Source organism: Vanacampus margaritifer, chromosome 7 (genome assembly GCF_051991255.1).
Source record: "Vanacampus margaritifer isolate UIUO_Vmar chromosome 7, RoL_Vmar_1.0, whole genome shotgun sequence".
In the NCBI taxonomy this organism is placed as follows: Eukaryota; Metazoa; Chordata; class Actinopteri; order Syngnathiformes; family Syngnathidae; genus Vanacampus; species Vanacampus margaritifer.
In genome coordinates, this window is record NC_135438.1 from 9,174,250 (window position 1) to 9,194,862 (window position 20,613).

The following is a 20,613-nucleotide window of genomic DNA, read 5'->3' on the forward strand; positions in this document are numbered from 1 at the left end:
CTGTGTGTGTGTGTGTGTTTATGTGTGTTACTGTCAACGGACAAACTATTTGCTGTTAGAAAACTTCAGCTTTGTGTTTTGAAACTCAGCTTGTAACAAATGTGAGTGACGCCATGCATGCTGTGATCGCAAGAATGCAATTTCAGCATCCCGCCCACAGACATCTATTAAGGATACTTCAATCAGGCTCCTCTCTCGCTCTGCCTCTAACATACAGTTGAATTTAGTTGGTTTTCACATTGATGATTGCACATTGTTTGGTTGTAGAAAGCTGCAAATAAAGTGAAGCAACCTTTAAGCTACACATGATCATAGAAAACTTTGGAAAAAGTCACTTGGGTCATCATCAATATTATAGAGTTCCTTTTGGGCAGACCCATCCCCATAACTCAGCTTTAAGGTGGGCACTTAAAGTGTATGGGAGGTGCTCAATTATTATTAATACCCTACAGATGACTCCATAATTATGATGCTACTGTACTCTATTCACGCAGATCTTCCTCTCCGAAGTGGCATCCTTAGCAATTTACAGCAGATTTACATATACTTAAGCCGAAGTCGTGGCCATATTGGATGTGGCAAAGTGAAACGATTTCTGAAGATACGGTCTTTGTTTGTTCACTTGTTCCTTATATATATCATCAATACATAATTCATTGGATTGATAGTGAACCATTTTGATTGAATTGTGTCATTCTAACTCAATTTTACAAAAAAAAGTAAAAGAGAAGGGATCTTCATTATAGATGTCCAAAAATGTTGTGGGTCCTGTGGTTTCTTTTATGAAACGGGTTCAAATTGCTGTCTTTTAGCCACCCGAATGATATACAGTATGCCCCTCCTTATGTTTGTTGTTGTTGTTGCCATATTACACAATACAGCCACACTAAAAACTTGCAGATTCACTTTGAAAAATGTGCCAGACTCCAACATTGACATAATTAATCGCGTAGAGGCCTTAACCTTGTTTTCAGTAAGGTCGTGCAGCTGTTGCAGATCAGACTGGCCATCAATCGAACAAAATCGCAACAGTGATTCTTATGTTTTTAACATCTAAGTGAAAAACAACATTGATATTTCGCAACACAAAAATAGCTACTATTATCACATAAAAGAAAAAAATAATCAATAAAAAACATGTTTATTTTAGAGATCCGTGCCTCAAGTGGGATTGCACAAGCATTTGGTGGGTGGGTAAAAAATGAAAGCGTATTGCATTCACTTGGGAAAAAAAAACCCTCCTGTTTTTCTGACTAATTTTTTGGGGTTGCTTTGTTTTTTGGAGTAATTTTTTTTCTTTCTTGTTTTTCTGACAATTTTTTTGGGGTTGCCTACAGGCTGAAAAAAATTATTCTGAAAAACAGGAGAACAAATATTCAGAAAAACAGAGGGGGGAAAAAATTATAAAAAAAAACAGGAAAAAAAATTATTAAAAAAAAAAAAACAGAAAAAAAATATTTAAATAAACAGGGGAAAAAATATTCAAAAAAACAACGCTCCCCGAAAAAAATTAGTCAGAAAAACAGGACTTTTTTTTTTTTCAAGTGAATGCAATACGCTTCCGTACCCAACCACGAAGGGCCCACTGTAATTAAAACTCCAAAAACACATGGCAAAGAATTAACAGTGGGTGAGTGGATCAGGACAGTAAAAATGAGTGTCACCCATTTGCCCCACAGTCATTGAACGCATCTGCAACGAGGTATTGTTTTTGCTTGAACTGGAGGGAGGGAGCGCCAACATGGCGTCTGATGGCGAGTCGCTCGAGTCCTGGCTTAGTAAGTACACTTTAAAAGTCAATGTTAGCCATATAAAGTACAAGTATAGAGAAAATTTGATATATCTGTGTCAAAGCTGCATCGGGGACTGTCAGCAAAATATAAGTTAAGCTTCTGTTTGAATAGTTTCGGTCGTAGTGTTGACAGAAAAAGTCGTTCTAACACAGCTGTTGACTCGTCGCCTATTTGTCATTACCAGTGAGGGAAAGAAACTTTTTGTTGTGGTTGAGCTTAAAAAGTACTTTACAAGACATACTGTATTCATTTTGCTGCTGTCACAACGCACTGAATCATTGAGCCCCAGTATTCTGCAGATTTGAACTTTTATCGCAGAGGAGCAGCAACAGGCTGGCCCTTGTCTGTGTGGACTACTGATGAAGTGAAACAGGAAGAAAAAGTGGAAAAACATCCAAGCTCGATTGAAGTAAAAAAATAAATAATAAAAAAAAGACGTGAGATGCATGAGTTCACGGTCTTGAGTGAAGATGGGGTCTCAAACTCCCTTACTGTCAGAGCACTATTTAACCAGTTTACTTGGCAAATATAGTGAGCTTTGAATATAAATTAAATGAAGCTTCACTGCACTGAAGCTACACCACTAAAATGTATCAAGCTAAGTTAAATTTGGATAATCATGCTATTTATTACCGCTTCAATATCAATGTCTTGGATTGATGCAGGTACAGCTCTGTTGTTATTCCATAACTGAAATGTGTACTGAACAAATAATGTATTATAGTTGCAGATGTAGCTATTAGGGCATAACCAATATGGATTTTTAGACGATTCCAGTTATTTGGCAGAAACAAATTCTGATAACCAATGAATTGGCTGATTAATTAAAATAAATATATATATACATAAATATAAAATGAATCATTTATTTATTATTAATTAATTAACTTATTTTTGGGTCCCTAAGGCTTACAAGAACATTGTCCCTGTGGCATACAGGTAGAACATTAGTTTTACAATCCATTTATTGTCCTTGAATATATGTTTAACTGTAGAACATAGAAGAATTTTCAAGTACGAAAAGTGCCCCCCCCAAAAAAAAAACATTACCTGATGAATTTATCGTTAGATCATTTAAGCAGCTTAATGAGTGAAGTTACTGGCAAAACATTATTTATGCATGTTGCACTTTAACGTTAAATTACATTTTCTTCTACTCCATTATTTTCTTTGAAGTGATGACTTCAAAATAAAAAAACAACCAAAAATATGCCTCTCTCAGATGTCAAAACATGTCATGTTGCATTTTAAATACATATATAACATGTAGAAAGAGAGAACGAGAGTTCAACTGAAACAGGAGCCAAACGTTTACTTTTTCGTTTTTAAAGGCTTGCACTTTAACACAACTGGCGGCTCAGCATCTTCACCCTGGTCACAAGGGCTACGGCTTGAACCCACAACCTTCTGATTCGGAGATTACCTTTCTACCATCTGAGACCTGCCGCTTCGCTTTTAAAAAGTTTCCCCTCAAGAAATGTGTCCACAGTCTTGCAAACACTGATATTGACCAAAAATGTTCCACTGTTTGCTCTTTAGTTGTTATACACGGTGGATTAAGACCATGTAAATGCAATATCACACTCAGGAGCAATGTCAACAGGTAATCCGCCATTTTCTTCTCTTTCCCCCCCATCCAGACAAAGCCACCAATCCTTCCAACAGACAAGAAGACTGGGAATATATTATGGGATTCTGTGACCAAATTAATAAGGAGCTCGAGGGGTAAGACCACGTTGATGCAATCAGTGCAAATGTTTCCTACTATGACGAAGAACACCCATACAATGTAGCTACTCAGTTTGCTTGTTGTGCTGGACACAGCCAATTGTCAGGTCTCTCTTATGTGGTCATTATAATAAATGTTTGTATTGTCGTCTCGTATTTTCCCAGCCCGCAAATAGCCGCCAGACTCTTGGTACACAAGATCCATTCACCACAGGAATGGGAGGCACGACAGGCCTTGATGGTATGTCGTCGTGTTTTGAATTTTCTGCACAGTGGAATTTTCTGAAGTCAAATTACATTCAAAATTTCTTCTGATTTTGAGTTATTCTATCTTAGTGGTGGGCCGTGCATTTGGTGCCAGGGCCTTCAGTAGCAATTTAACCCAAATTAATTAACCTTTTAATACCAATATCATAGAAGTCATGACCCTAAACGTAATATGGCAGCTCGCAACTGTGCCATGCACTTCAATCTACTACAATAACAAAAATGTAAAACATTCAAATAAAATGCATGTGTGCAGGTGCTACAGGTGTGTTTTGCTAGTTGAACTTGACGTGGTCTGACCAACCAATCAGAGGACGGAAAAATGCCGATGTCGTCGTTTGCTTGCGTGCGGGCCCTTTGAAGGCAAATCGTTTCCAGTTTTCATTAGCTCTATTTTAGTCTTATGTGATTAAATAAAATAACATCCTCATATTTATCCATGTTCAGGAATGTCCCACCAGTTTCAAGGTTAGTCACGTTGTGCAATCAATGTGTTTCCATCATCATCTAAGTTACAGTTGGACTTAATGATTTTCATTTTTTGTTTTGAATTCATGACCTTGTACTTTTTTTTTTAATACAAATATTTTCTGAAATTACAACTTCAACTGCGTAAAACGTAGCTCGGTGATAAACTAACACAATTTTTGACTTGTGTATAAATTCAAGTACTGTTTATAGAATATTTTTTGGTTTTTAAAATACAGTAACAATCCATGGGAAGTTAAGGCTTTGGTAGTATTTATACATTAATTTGTTGATTCGTTAGAAAAATAAATACATTTGAATTTTTTCTTAATTAGAACCTCATACAATTTTTTGTTTTGTTGTGTTAGTGTGTGTGTGTGTTTTTGGTTGTTGTTTTGAACTCTCCTTTCTAGTCCTGTATTGCACAGAATAATAATCGCCATAAGGAGATATCATAGTATGGACATAGCTCAATTCCCCAGTAGTTTACATCATCTTGTTCTCTGCTAGTTGCAGCCATCTTGTGTGCTCCATCTTGACTCATTTGTGTCATGGTTAATTAAAGGGAGAGTTTGCATTTTTAAAACTGTGAGAAATATTGCACTACTTGTAATCTAGTAGTAGTCTCTGACCATAACCATGTTACCCACTTACATGAACTAGGCATGCACTTTACATATTGGTTTTAGGTTTTGTGTTTAGGAATGTACAGTTAATTAAATGTGCATATATATTTTTTTAAAAAGGTGTTAAACGTAACTGAAGGCTGTCTACCAGAATTGTTACTAATTCTATATCAGTTCTCAATCTTCTCAGCTGCATGTGGCCTTTCCACCTCTAAAAGGCAGCTTTCAGCATCCCTTTAATTAAAAAAAAAAAAAAAGTTTGTTGTTTTTTCCTGTTGTAGGTTCTGGAAGCTTGCATGAAGAACTGCGGCCAGAGGTTTCAGAACGAAGCGGGCAAATTCCGTTTTTTGAACGAGCTCATTAAAGTGATCTCGCCTAAAGTGAGTGACACCAAAATTGGTGAGCATTTTGGACTTTTAAATAATATTATGCATCAAGTTTTTTTTTTCTCCCTTCAGTATCTAGGAGACAAAGTGTCTGACAAGGTGAAGTCAAAAGTAATTGAGATGATTTACAGTTGGACCATTTATCTACCCGAGGAAACCAAAATCTGTGAGGCTTATCAGATGTTGAAGAGCCAAGGCGAGTGTAATAATACATCCGTCCATCATCCGAACCACTTACCTGCAGCGATCTTACATTATAGATGCATGCTCTATGATCTACATTTATGAGTTCATTTGAAGTTATTAAATGCAGCATGTGTATTCATATTTCCAGGCATTGTGTTAGCCGACCCAGAGATCTCTCTAGATGCGACGTTAGTCCCAACATCCCCGTCTCAGCGGCCCAAGAATCCGGTGTTTGATGATGAGCACAAAGGCAGAGTAAGAGCAACCATTTTAATAATTTCATACCTGACTTGTTTGAACGCTGCATATCAGCAACCAGCTCCTACGTCCCCATCTCCCTTTGTATATAAATAGCCATTTAAGAGCTTTTATTTTATTATTTTTTTTTTTTTTCAAGTGACTGTGTATGATTGCTCGCGTGTGTACACGCATTGGTTCGATGCATGCGTGAGAGCATGTCAGGCTGTTAGAAGTTATGCAAATAGATTTTTATTAATCCTGGGATGTTTATTTAGTCATCTGCAAATGGGGGAGGCCTTTATTTGTACAAAGGCTTTTTGGAGATAATATTAAATAAATGATGTAAATTCATAATACAATTTGTGTCAGGGGAAACTGGCGTTCAAAACAAAGTTATTAATATACAGTATGTCATCTATTGAAATTGCTTCTATCAGAAGTTTTTTGAAAGTGTTTCATAGTCTCTTTTTTTCCCCCTAACTTTTTTTGAAATTATGATTTCCCCTTTTGACGACAATTGATGACACCCCAAAATGGTTTTCTCGCTGTTCACGACATTTTGATCTATGGCAGTAATCTGGGCTGTTGGTATTTGTTTGTGCGTGTGCAGTCTGTGGCTGAGGGGTAACATTTGACACGTCCACAATGTTGTTGTTTTTCCACCACTGCAGAGGTTGGCAGAGCTGCTTAAGAGCAAAAAGCCAGCCGATCTGGAGGCAGCAAATCGGCTCATCAAGAACATGGTGAAAGAGGTAAATCAGTCATCCTTACACCAAGCCAATCTTAGAGTCATGAAGTGACAGCAGGTTAATGAACTTTTGTCGCAGGACGAAGTGAGATCGCAGAAAATGTCAAAGCAGAAAAGCGCCCTGGAGGCGGTCAATAACAGGGTCAAACTCCTTAATGAGATGCTGGCTTACTTCAGCCCTGAAGACTCCACTGATGGCGACAAGGATCTCATTAGGGTTTGTTCTCCGCACGCACACAATTTAACAGCTTGTCTTCATCATTGACAAACCAACTTTAATGCCACCGTTCGCACTTCAGTCTCGTTACTAGCAACACGATGTTTTGCAGGAGCTGTACGTCGACTGTGACAAGCTGAGACAAACAGTGTGTCAGCTAGCTACAGAAACGGACGACAATGACATCCACTTGGGTGAGGAGGAAGCGGAGTGTGATGATGTGCATTTCTGTATGACGATGTTTATGCCGAGCTCTCCTATATATAAATTAGGAGACCTCCTGCAGGCCAACGATGACCTCACCACTGTCATTAATTCCTGTAAGAAAATTGTGGAAAGCCAATCCATAAATGACGTGACTAAAACACCATCAACAGTCAAACAAGGTAAAATTTATGATTTGTTTCTGTAATGAATGAGAATTTTGTCCGTCGCGTTAAATTGGTGGGTTCACTCACAACTCACGAGCAACCACACAGGGCACAGCCAGACTGTTTCGGGGTGAAACCGGTGCAATGGAAAAGCGGCTTATTTGCCTCAATTTGTCATGGTCTGTGTTTTTTTTTTTTTTGGTCATGTTTTCCTAGTGTGTCTCCCTTTGTCAATGTCTCGTCAAGTTTTATCATGTCCTCCTGTGCTTGTCATCCCGGTGTCAACCAATCCGTCCCCTCAGCCACTTGTGTCTTGCCCCAGGTGTGTCTTGTTGTCTCGTTAGTGTGTGTGTATTTAGTTCCCTGGTTTTGGTCAGTTCTTGTGGGATCATTCTGTCAAGAAAGGCTAGAGTTTGGTGGAGGACCCAAATGCAGGGAGCAAAAGCAGCCAGGCAAGGATGCAGTAAAAAAAAAAGGGGATTTAATTAAGAAAAAAGGCAAACAAGGTACTTGGCGAAAATAACAAAGTCAACAATATCCAAAAACACAAGTCAAGGCAAAAACTAGTGACGTGCTTCTCGGGGCGAATCCCTGAAGCGTGTGCCGACTAATGTAGATGAGTGGTTCATGAACGGCGAATCGATCCGCGTGTTGATGACGTACGTGGTGACGTTTGAAGCCCCGCGAAGCGGCTGTACCACGTGACTGATTCAGGAAATGATTCGCTAGGTTTGAGTGTAGTTCGAAATAAAAGCGGCAAAGAAACGCTTCATCAGTACCATGTGAAAGAGTTTTCTCAAAAGCAGGTGAAATTCTCTTCAAAAAAAGAAACCGCCTGAGTCCAAAAACTTTGGAAAAAATATTGTTTTTAAATAAAAATGAATAAGCACTTTATTTTAACTCCTTATTTCACATTTTCACTTGTTGCACAAACATAGACAAAGTAACACAGAACAATTCATGTTAAAACACTCTTCAAATATATATTTTTTGGTATTCAGAGCATGATTTACACGCCACCATTTTATTGCATGCACCAAGCATGTTATACATTTTTTCTGTCCACATGATGGCGTAGTCGAGGAAATGAATCGTCTTGAAGCCCCGACGTGTGTGTGAAGTATTGCCTGCAGGGCTTGGCTGCTTTATGGGGCTTCATTTTGCCATCACTAGCAAAAACCAAACAGGAACACTGCGAAGCAAGGAAATGATGACGACAGGACATGGCATGGGTGTGACAGCAACAATTATCCCACAAGAACTGACCAAAACCAGGGAACTAAATACACACTAACGAGACAACAAGACACACCTGGGGCAAGACACAAGTGGCTGAGGGCACGGATTGGTTGACACCGGGATGGCAAGCACAGGAGGACATGATCAAACTTGACAAGACATTGACAAATAGTCATGGGACGATGATACCTCAAGGAGTGTATTGACACATTACACAAACTGTATTGACACTGTATTGACACTGTGTTGGTCACTCAATAGTGACCTCTGCTGTAGATCTAAAATCATTGCAGATAAACAAAATTAAAATAAGATGGTAAAACGTGCATGCTGTAAACCTTAATATTAGCTAATGAATTTATATTTATAAAATAAATTTAATAAATTTTATTTATTCACTTGCTAGTCTTTTACTTAAAATATGATCTCATCTTTGTATAATTTCAGTTGGTCCATTTGCTTGCTGAGTTAAGTTGTTTATTAGATGCTCATATGAGTTGGCTTGTAAAATATAGCAAATTTATATGTAATAAAATAATATTAATATAATAAATAAAATAAAATAAAAGGAAATAAATAATAAAAGTTAAAATGTTTAACTTCTGTATGGGATTTTGTTAAAAGTTTTAAACCATATGTAATAACACACTAAAAACAGATTCTGTCATACATTTTTATTGAAAAACAAAAGTTTTTGAAGTGTGATTGCTCCAAGGCGATTTCTCCTCTTGGACACCAGTTCCCCTGCCTTAGAGAACACTCGTTCACAGGGAACAGAGGAAGCTGGCGTGCATAAATCTTTTAAGTGCCAGTTGATAAAGGTGTGGATACTTTCTCTGATCAAAATGATTCCAGACTTGTGAAAATTTTCTAGAACGATCCATGAGTGGAAGCAAACAAAAATCCAACAGGCACAGGTACAGGTAAATTTACAGCAACAGCAAACAGTTTAATCTCCATCCAACAAACACGCAACATGTTGATACAGTTTGTCTACCTATAAATACAATTTGGCGCGGCACATCCAAACGACACACTTCCTGTTTCGGTCACGTGATTTTTTTATTAAAGCGATACACGCGCCGATACGGGGTTTCACACTTGCGCACTCGGCACAGTGCTGGCGCGCCAGTGTTGTTCGTCCCATCACTATTGACAAAGGGAGACACTAGCAAAACATGACCAATAAAACAAACCAAAACACAGACCATGACACAATTGTTTTATAAGTCCTTCAATTCACAAGTAGAAGAAAATACTTCACAGTGGAAAAAAGCATTCTACAAAAGCATATTTTCTGGCATTGGAAAAACAATGTGAGAAGATTTCTTCAAATGTGTGAAGTGGAGAGTGTCATTCAATTGTGATTGAGAGTTTAATAAAAAGAGGATGCATGAAGTCTATTCCCGTTGACACAGGCTTATAACGTGGAAAGACAATCTGTTCCCCAGGGTCGGTGATAATTCTGTATCCCGAACAATATGCCACCCGCTCCATGTTATTGCTGTCATGTGCAATGCAAATGCCACTGGTGATAGTCAAGAAAATACTCACGGTCGCATAATGTGCTGCGATATTACTTTTGACCGTAAAGGTAACCTAGTGTACCTTTTCTCCTTGCAATAGGCACCTGCTGCACTACTCAGTCAGAGAGTTTGATTGATTTGACAGAAGCGGACATCCCAAGTTTCTCACAAATAGGAAAGAGAGATTCGACATCTAACACGGTTTCTCATGTTGATCTTCTGTGCGGAACCGCTTTTGCTGGAACATCCCCCGCAAGCTCCGACGTAGCGTCTGCACCGTTTTCTCTGCTGGATGAGGAGCTGCTGACTTTAGGTAACATTCGCCTTTGCGCATGTCAGAGTTCAAAACCACAGGGAGGCAAGTGACTCACTGCTGTCAGTGGCTGACAAGAAAAATATGGCACTCTGCTCGTGAAAACTGAAATATTATGTGTGTTCCTCCATGAAAACTATGTCCAATGGTATTAAATAAAATAAAATTTCAATTTTTTTATTTTATCCTCTCAGAGCCGTACTAAATGGCATACATATACTGGGATAATCAAAATAAAACAGAGTATTTCTTTTTCTTTCTTTTTTTTTTTAGCTTTTGAAGAAAAAATGATAGAAATGGCAGCACAGTGATCGAGTGGTTAGAATGTCTGCTTCACAGTTAATGAGGTTTAGGGTTTGAATCTTTACTCCCTGTATGGTTTATGTGGTGGTACTCTGGCTTCCTCCCAGATTTAAAGAATGTGCACGTTAGCTTCATGCCCTTTGTCGACTAGTGCCATCCAATTTGCTGGCAACCAGCTGAGGATCTCAGTCGGCGAGGATCGGCTCCAGCTCACCTGCAACCCTAATGAGGACAAGCGCTATCGAAAATGGATGAATAATATAAATAAATAAAGTAAAACATCAATATTGTGGCAAGGGGCAAATACTCCACTCCACTCTACACAATTTGTGTTGAGAATGATGAAGCAGTAGATCCCATTTAGTTTGTTGTAAAAAATCTTTTCACAAAGATAATGATGCTCGGTTGTGAAATATTATTATTAATAATGTATTATTTTTGGGCGGTTATGTAGGAATTCTGTTTTAGTAACTGCTTTCAGCAGGATGCATTGCTACAACAAGCCTTGATAATAAACATATTGTTAAATGAATAAAGGAACCTCTTTGACATTGTCAATCAGAAGTCAGAATTATATTACTTAATCTTATTCAAATGTGCGGGCATACTCTTGTAAATTCTGTTCCCCACTGATAAGGGCAGTGCAAAACTTCAAAAAGCTTAATCATTTAAAATCCGCTGGTATGCTGTGATAAAAGATTTACCTAGCAGAGCTGACCTCGGGCAAATGTTGCTAAATCCCCCCACAAGAAAATTCCCACTGCTTGCAACTTTTGTTTTCTTATTAACTTATTTATAGGCAGCAGAGAATGCTCATTTAGTTTTCTATTCTTCACAGGATCTCTTGGACCTGTTGCAACTGAATCAGTGCTACCGAGCAATTCCATACAGCCCATCCAGGTACATTGAAACTATATCATTACCATCCTAATATTGTACTAATAGAAAATAGTGTCTCATTGTTTCCTTTATTAATTCAGAATTATAGTCAGGATGTGGAACTTTTGGACACAACTTCAATAGCAGGACCTGCAGCCTCCATCTCATTCCTCAGCCCGGGGTTCGACGCTCATCAGTCATCTTTCACGCTCCAGCAGACACAAATTGGCCCAGTCTGGAGCGCACCGGTCCCAGTGGCTTCGCTTCTGTCACCTCCCACGCAAAATTCTCCACACGCCTCTGCCGATGCCCAGCATTCCCCAGGGGCGCCGTCTTCCCTGGGTCACAGTCTACAAGACGTAGCCCTGCTTGATTTAGGCGGTACTAAAAGGTGAGTAGCAGATGGTATTTTCATCGGGGGTTGGACAACGACAGATTTCTGTTGTCGGTGCTAAAATGATGCAAGTCGAGTTGACTTCACATATTGCCAAAAGCATTCGCTCGCCTGTCTTGACTCGCATATTCATTTATAAACTGCCTCACCTGTTTTCTGGGTCTGGTCATGTGACGTTCACAAGCTGAGCCCATAGAAATTGTGACAACAATTTCTGTCGATAGCAGGTGGCAGTACAGGGAAAAAAATGAGATACAAATGGGTGGATTTTTATGCTTAACTCATTCACTCCCAGTCGTTTTCACTGAAGCAACCCCCTTCGCGCCTGGCTGTTTTACTGGATTTTGACTGAATTTACAAGGCTCGCAGAATATTGTGTTCTATTGCTATAAAAACATGGAGAAAGTAAAAAAAGATTACAGTCTCTTCTTTCATCAGGAAAAAAAAAGGATATTTCTATCTTTTTCCGTTTTGCAGCAATTAGCATTAGAATATCGCTAAGTTTCATCAATATTCACAAATCTGTTTAAAACAGTGGGGAAAAGACCTTTTTGCAACATGGTTGGTCTCTTATACTCTGCTGCCACCTGCTGGCCGTCTTTGTAATAACTACCATTGCTTTAAGCGTTCTCTTCAGTTCAGAGACTGCATCAAAACCTTCTGTATGCTCTAGCTTAAAAAAACATTTAAAAAAAAACCGTACAAATACATTTTGGGGCCGTGATAATATTTAAAATGGAACGTATTTATACGTTTTTGGGAACAAATGAGTTAACTAAAGTTCCACAAACTCAATATTAATCAGAATACAGGGTTTTATACTAATGGGGGCACATTTTTGGCTTGACTTAAAAGTACATAAAGTACAGTCAGTGATCCCTAGTGCCATCTAGTGGTGAACTAATAATTCATTCATTTAAAAAAAAACACTGTCAATAGCCTGCAAAAAAATATGTTGTATCATATATATATTTTTAAATATATCTCTTGTTAGCTGCACCAGCTAAATCCATCTCGCTCTGTCTTTTGGCGTCGCTGTCTCTGAGCCACCGTAGTGTACGTGATTCTAAATGTATGCATTTCGGCGGCATTATATTCTATAACATCATCTAGTGGTTACTTAATGCACACTGCACCTTTTAAGTTCTATTTAATTACAGTATGACCTTCCTGTGTTTTTCTGTAAAATATGATGTTGTGCTATTTTTCCCTGTTAAAATGCACACTACGAAAAGTTCTGCTTTTTGGGGAAAGACGGGAGCGGATTAATGGCGTTTCTATTCATTTCAATGGGAAAACGTCATTTGAGATACAAGTGTTACGACTTACGAGCATCGTGGAACAAATTGAACTCTAAAGGCACCACTGCTCTGGAAATTGCTCCCCTGTAATTTAATTACCACAAGTGTTGCAATGCAGTATTGGTTTCCCCGTAAAGCATGCTAATAAGCTACGATAAAACAAATGTGAAATGTTCCATTGCAAACCCTAGCCTTACAGTATTCCGAGCACTTAAACAAATGTTAAGTGGGACATAAATGATTAGTCATGACAGCTTTTGTGGCCTCTTTGATTGGTTATCTTTGCCACCAGAGCGGTACTCATCTGATAGTCTGTGTGATTCTTCCCACAGCATCCCTGTGGTGCACTTTGACAGCACACAAGCCAAGCGTGGCGGTTTGTGTTCTCCTTCCAATCTCCTGCGCCATGAAGGGATGCCAGTGGCGTCTACTTACCGACCGACCAGAGGTCTAGTCAACAACGCTCCATTACACTCTCCATCCCCCGTCCTCACACACAGCCAGACCTCTCTAGGCGGGCTGGATGCGACGTCTCTTGCTGATGTATTTGTACCTTTGGATGCCGTCAAACCAAGTGAGTTTGTGTTACTGGTTGTGTGCAACATATCATACAAGCTTGTCAAAGTGTTTCTCAAACGTTATTGACCCGAGGCACATCTCACAGAAAGTATACTGAAATCACGAGTGTGTGCATGCCAGGACTCCTTCAGTTGCATGAATGGCGGCGACAGGTGGATAGAGGTTATTTATGTACATTCTGCCATCTCAAAATGAAATGTTAGGAATTATTGTGTTGTCATCTGCAGCATGTGGAAGATGCCGTGTCCAAGGTTAACACAGATAACTTTTTTTTTTTTCTGGAGAGCTCAGTATTGTTCATTCGGTAATTTTACCGATTTGACATGTCATCATCATTGCTCTCCAGAAAAAATCAAAATCAAAATCATTGCTCTCTTTTTTTTATTTTATTTTAAAAATATTTTTAAATAATAAAAAATATATTTTATTTTTTTTTATTATTTTTTTTTATTTATTATTATTTTTTTTTTTTTTTCTAAACTTGTCCTGCTTTATTTTAGGTAAGATGTGTCCAGTCACAGCATACGACAAAGATGGCATTCGCCTGCTGCTGCATTTCGCCAGCGACTGTCCGCCCGGCAGGCCTGACGTGTTGGTGATTGTGGCCTCCATGCTGAATACATCCCCACTTCCTGCTAAGGACATTGTACTGCAGGCGGCCGTTCCTAAGGTAAAACATCCTTGCGTTGCTGTACGTCATCATTCTTTTGAAAACGATCATAATGCTGTGGTTTGACCCTGTGGAGAAGTATAAAATTCACCATACTGAAAGCTGTCTAATATTTTCCATGTCTTTTTTTTAGACTCAAAATATAGCACTAAAAATAGCACAGACCTCTGTCAACTTTGAACTATTAACAAATGTGAAGTAAAAAAAAACATGGAGCATTATATTTGTTTGTTTTTCCCAAACATATTTTAACGATGAATATAATGTAAATAACATTAAAAAATTGTGTTTTTGATCTTATATTTCTATTTGTATCTCCAACACAAGTGTTTGGAGATTCCTGATAATAATGAAAGTAGTTTTATTCTACTCTACATGAGTCCAAAATATTGTGAGCCACTATCGTCAGCATGATGCATTACACCTCTGCAAATTACATCCACAATGAAAATACATATTGTGAAATAAAATTCCTGTAAAGGTCGGATTTTGTGGAACTCATTTTATTTTTCAAGTGGTGAAAATGCATGTTGTGGCCGAATGGTTTTATTGCTTTTTGTAAACAACTATAGAATTTTTTTTTTGCAGTTTTTAAAATTTACTTAAATTGTTCATGTCTGGTGTGTTTGTTTTTCTCAAAATTTGAGATATTGAAAAAGCAAGCGTCAGGGATCAACAAACCCACAAATGTTTTGATTGCGCTTTAGGAACACAACAAACCAACAGACTGCGATCAAAACAACATCATTTTAGCATCTTTCTGACAGCATCAATCAAAACCATGCATTAAATAAATATGAACGGCGCAGCCTCGTTTACTTGAGTTGTGTTTTGCATGTGTGTGTGCGCTCCCATCCAGACTATGAAAGTGAAATTGCAGCCACCCTCTGCAACACAGCTCGCTCCCTTCAACCCCATCCTGCCTCCTGCTGCCATCACTCAGGTCGTGCTGCTTGCCAATCCTCGCAAGGTAGTGTTGGGCCCGACTCTGTTTTCCCCGCCTCGGTCATACATTTGTATTGCATTTCAATTGAACATTTCTACCTTGTGCTTGTGTGGATGTGCACTTGATTGGCAGGAAAAGGTGCGAATGAGGTACAAGTTGACATTCACGCTGGATGAGCAGCTCTACACGGATGTCGGGGAAGTGAACGAGTTTCCAACTCCTGACAGATGGGGGAGCTGTGACCCCATATCAACTCCCCAAAAACAGGGCAGGTCATGAGGAAAGAACGACTGTAGAGAATATCCTATAGCCACAAATACTGGCCAGGAGCTTTTAGAATATCACTGCTATATTTTTGTTTATGTAAAATTAGTGGCATTTTTTTTTTTTAAGAATACAATGGAATATTATGAAAAATGTTAAGAATTGAGGCAGGCTGGGAGAAACAAGTCAATGACCTCGGAAACATACAACATGATCAAAGATGCCGAGTGATATCAACCATAATACTGTGGGAATTTGTTTACAACATGCGCTAAGTCTCCACAATTTAATTTAACTGGGAGAGCGGGTGCTTTGGTAGGTGTTGCTGTTTTGGCCAGCAATAGTGTAATCAAAGGGTTGAATGTCTGTTAAAATTAAACATAACATTTTAAACACAAACATGAGTAGAGACATTAAAACAGAATTGGGAATTTAAACCGGAAGTGTAAATCCAGCCTACTTAGGCCTTTATTGGGATTTTTTTAATTTTATTTTTAATGCAAACAAATGGACCTTCAAAGTGAATGTTTTACTTGACACCTTCTTGCATCGCCGTTCAAGTTTAACATTCATGACAGCACACAGGGTCCCCATTGTGATGATAAATCGCACAGCATTAACTTATTGCTCTCATATCGTGTTTACTTTCTATCAGGTCAAAATGAAGAATTGTTGCACATCTTGTTAGAATGCAAAAAAAAAAACATTGATTGTGAAGCCCAACAAGTTTCTGTTCTTGTCAGTCCATTATTAAGGAGGCTGTGGAGCCCTACTTGCAAAATGATTTGCTTTTTATCAATCTACTTGTATTTATTTATTGACGTCCACATTATTTATTCTTCAGTTGCAGCAGTTGGAAGGGTTACATTTTTCTTGTGCACATACTGTTACATAATTGAATGAAGGTCTGCATGCACATAATAAATAGCTTATTAGTTACACCTTTTGCAGTAATCGTGTTTCCTTCTAAGGTACAAATGACTCAAAAGTATTTTCTTTGACTTTTTTTAGATGGCCATTTTGCCTCCATATGGTTTCCTATGTGAAGAGAATATTTAAAGAGCATGTACAATAGTCAGCAGTTTTTTTTTTGTAAATGTGCTTTCTTATAGGGTATTGCCTAAACTTTTGTATTTGTCTGATTGATAAATGACTTGAAGAATATTTATTTTTCAGTCCATTACAAATAAAGAATGTAAAGCAATATATTTGCAGTACAATTTTCTGCTTTTTTGTCATTTTTATAAAGCTAGATAGACAGATTTCTCCCTACTTTATTTGAATGCACGCAATCCTTTCTGCAGCGAAGCTAAGAGAATTTCATTCGAAATACAATTTGCATTCACATGTGATGTGGTTGACCTGCTGGTTTTACTGCACAGAGCATTATGTTTTGCAAACAAGATTGAGACAGCCTGTTTGTTTCCCAAATTCAAAATTAAAGTTCTTGTAGGCTGAAATGCATACATTTTTTAGACGGAGACAGATGATGCTTGCCGACTTTTCTATTGTTTATCTCACTCGAGTCGTGTGATCTTGAGCCTATTTGTAAGGCGAATAGAGAGAGATTATTGCTGTTTCACGTGAATGAGTCGCTTAAAAAACCTTAGCTTTTGTATGCGGCCAGGTGACTGCTTTTCGCCGTTTTGGGTATCGAAATTGAGTTTAACAGTCACGAATGGTTATGTTGGATTGGTGATCCAGAGTCAAGTGACACAAGTCTTACTGACAAGCCAACCAAATCATGCAAGCAATAAATTGTTCTTATTTGACTTTCGGCTTTAGGGCTTAGTCCGGCTGTCAGCCAGCGAACGCCACAACAGGTAACTCGTATACAGTAAATTAAAATAAAAGCAGAATGTAGGACAATATAAGAGAGTAACAGTAGCATTGCAAATAAAAACTAAAACCGTAATGGAGTAAATGTAGCTCATAGTCGTTATAATATTTTGTTTCTTGCTTTTTGTGTCACCTCAGCAGAGCGCTAGGCGGCGCTCACGCTCTATTACTTGGGGGGCGCCACACAGCGAAGAAGAAAATATACAGAGCGGCAGCTAGACAACGCAGCAACCATGGCAGACGAGAAGCCTAAGGTAACGGCTTACATGTACACATTTTTTCACCTCCTTATACATTCGCCGTTTTTTTACACAGATGATACGAAACAATATCGGGTCCAAGTCCAATAATTCGAGGAAAGATTTGGCCGCCGGACCCGGTGTTAACGCACAATCAAGCTAGCTAGCGGCATAATTAGCGTGGCAAGCTAGCGCGCATAGTGTGCCTGAAACGGGAGGGAATTCGGTAATATTATTGTCACAGCGTAAACCATGACTTAAACATAACCCTCGCGTCTGTACTTCATCTTAGTACTGTATAGTGATGGGAATGTTAGCGGGCGGAATGTATGTTTTGAATAGGCCGTTGATCCGTTTCCCGGCGTGGGCAACCTATGTCCCGCGGGCAGCATGATAACTTGTTGGTTGTTTTGTTTGTGTCCGCCAGGAGGGAGTGAAAACGGAGAACGAGCACATCAACCTGAAGGTGGCTGGCCAGGACGGTTCGGTGGTGCAGTTCAAGATCAAGAGGCACACTCCACTTAACAAACTCATGAAAGCTTATTGCGAACGGCAGGTGAGACACGTGAAATGATTGGGCCCAAACCTTTTTTGCACCATGGGCCAGTTCTACAGGAAGACATATTTTGGGAGACCAGAATAGAAACAAAACTAGTTGGGATGTCCCGATCACACCCTTTTGGCACCCGAGTTCAAGTCTTTGGTTTTAAGTATCTCCCAATACAGAGAACTAAACCGATACCCCGGGAATCACTGTGTTGAGAAAAAATGGAGCGTTCAACCAAATTGTCTAACATTAATACAGAAATATGCAGGTGTGCTTGAAAGTTTATTTACCCTTGGGGTATCTGTTTGGCTCTAAACCGCCACCGCAATGGATTGGAAATGAAGTAAACAAGATCTGTCTTTCATCGTTAATTTGAAGGTATTGACATCCAAATCAGGTGAAGGGTGTATAAATAACAGGGTTTTGTAAATGTGCATAGTTGACTGCTCACCTGTTCCATGGACAGGTGTGTTAGTCCTTTATTTTCCAATTCACAAGAACACGGCCACCGATGTTATCGTGCATAGCTACTCATGTTGCATCGTGTTTTATTGGAATAATTGTCTAAATCTCAGTATAGTCATTGATTAGTCTGGAACATAATTTTTGTATCCTTTCTCACAGGGATTATCAATGAGGCAGATACGATTTCGTTTTGATGGCCAGCCGATCAATGAAACGGACACGCCCTCGCAGGTATTGAAAACTTGATTTATATTATTCAGTAATATCTATTAGTCTTAGCACATTACATAAAATGTTAATATTTGCAGTCTTCCTATCTTCTCATGATGTATTTTAGAGATTCTGGGTGTATGTTGTGTAATTATTCTTTATTGCAGGTGGACATATTTTAAGCCTCTGTCGGGCATGACAATTATATTGTGAATGTATTGGGGGGGGGGACAAATTTCTACGACAGCCTACATAATTACTTTACCTCCATTCTGCTGTATTCAAACTACTTGTGCCTTCCACAGTATAATAGCGCCCTCTATTGGTGGAAAGTTGATACAGCAGTCAATGAGATTTCCCGTTTAGGGCACTTCTTTCGCCACAGAGATGATATGTTGTATATATTCCCCTCAATATTGCGATTGCCATTTAATATGCAATTATTTTTTGAAGGTCCTTTTCACGTGTACTTTTCAACAAACACAAGCAACTCAGGGTGGGTCCCTTTGACATTTGAGCCTGTATGGTCCCGATTCCTGGGACCTCGGAATCAACACCGGCACTCAACAGTATCAATAGTTTTTGGTACTTTTGGGTCTGTTTGGTTAATAATTGCTGATAGGATAATGATTCTAAAATATTTGAAAATGACAGGAGCCCGTATATATGAGCTGGTTCTACTTCCTTATACTGAGGTGTCTGGCATCCATTTTGTCTTCCGTTACCAAACATGGCCCTTTTTTAGATGCAGTGCCATTGTGGAAGTTCTTCAAGTTTTTATTTAGATTAGATTTAATTTGTCAAACTAACACACACACTATAAAATCTGTCTTAAATATAAGAATGGTCGGTTTGGGGTATTCATTTAGGTGTTGTGTTGTATTATTGTGGTTGTAATAATTTTGTAGATTGTTTGTAATTTATACATTAGCCTTGCATGATAGGCGAGTGGCGAGTGAGAATTTGCTTGTCTTAATGGACTGTGGATCTTTATCCTCTCATCTGACATCCAATTTTTTTCCCCTCTCTCTCTCTCTCTCAGCTGGAAATGGAGGACGAAGATACGATCGACGTGTTCCAGCAGCAAACCGGAGGATGTTCTCCTTAAAGACTGTTTCCTGTGTACATCTCTACCTCCCCTTTCCATGTCCCTCAGCGTCTTCGTTCCGCCCCAGTTTTTGTCATGCATATTATGCTACCAGCCAGTGGAACACGCGTCCTGCCGCAAGCAAGCAGCAGCGCAGTTGTTGTAGCTCTTTACAGTCAGCCACTCATGTCAACTTGTTTTGTTCTCTCAGCAGTTGTGGGGTGACAGGGATTTACAGTTCCTCCATTTTTATACTTCCATCAGCTTTTGTTAGTCATCAAGCAACCCAGCATTTTAAATCCTTTCTGTTCATGACAACGTATTGGAATAAATGGAGTCTTTTTTTGTTTGTTTTTTAACGCCTGCTTGTTTTTAAGTGATAGAATACAACAAATACAAAAATTATGGTACGATTCAAATTCAAAGCACACATCCATCCCATTTTTATATTGCTGGAACCAATCCTGGCTGAATTCAGACTATGCAGTTGAGTTGGTCGCCAGGCAATCACAAAGACAGACAAACATGTACACTTGTTAACATTAAACATGTTCTGGACAATTGTATCATTAACTGGTGAAGTAACGCTAGATAGTGTAGTAAGGTTGATACCCATTATAAAATGCCTGCCCCCCCAAAAAAATATTGAAAAATAAGACTGATAAGGTATGAAAACCTGGGGTTGATTTAAAAAAAAAAAATTGGAGGGGGAGATTGGTAAATAGGTGCGTGCAATTGTCAACCACTAGTATGGGGTAGATGCCTCCGACTTCCGGGTTTCA

The 20,613-nt window shown here is 38.8% G+C and overlaps 2 protein-coding genes across 2 annotated transcripts; both read left to right on the top strand.

The window, feature by feature from the left end:
* The first annotated feature begins 1,720 nt into the window (after positions 1–1,720).
* On the top strand, positions 1,721–16,664 carry gga3a (golgi associated, gamma adaptin ear containing, ARF binding protein 3a). The gene is made up of 17 exons (XM_077571940.1): positions 1,721–1,778; positions 3,434–3,518; positions 3,687–3,762; positions 5,164–5,262; positions 5,341–5,464; positions 5,603–5,709; positions 6,366–6,446; positions 6,522–6,659; positions 6,772–6,853; positions 6,932–7,045; positions 9,896–10,108; positions 11,250–11,311; positions 11,392–11,681; positions 13,318–13,559; positions 14,065–14,234; positions 15,094–15,204; positions 15,313–16,664. Exons 1-17 carry the CDS (start codon positions 1,742–1,744, stop codon positions 15,457–15,459), a joined length of 2,178 nt encoding a protein of 725 aa, XP_077428066.1. The 5' UTR covers positions 1,721–1,741; the 3' UTR covers positions 15,460–16,664.
* A 757-nt stretch (positions 16,665–17,421) lies between these two features.
* On the top strand, positions 17,422–20,190 carry sumo2a (small ubiquitin like modifier 2a). Its single transcript, XM_077570675.1, has 4 exons — positions 17,422–17,537; positions 17,950–18,078; positions 18,694–18,765; positions 19,787–20,190. Exons 1-4 carry the CDS (start codon positions 17,517–17,519, stop codon positions 19,850–19,852), a joined length of 288 nt encoding a protein of 95 aa, XP_077426801.1. The 5' UTR covers positions 17,422–17,516; the 3' UTR covers positions 19,853–20,190.
* Positions 20,191–20,613: the final 423 nt, after the last annotated feature.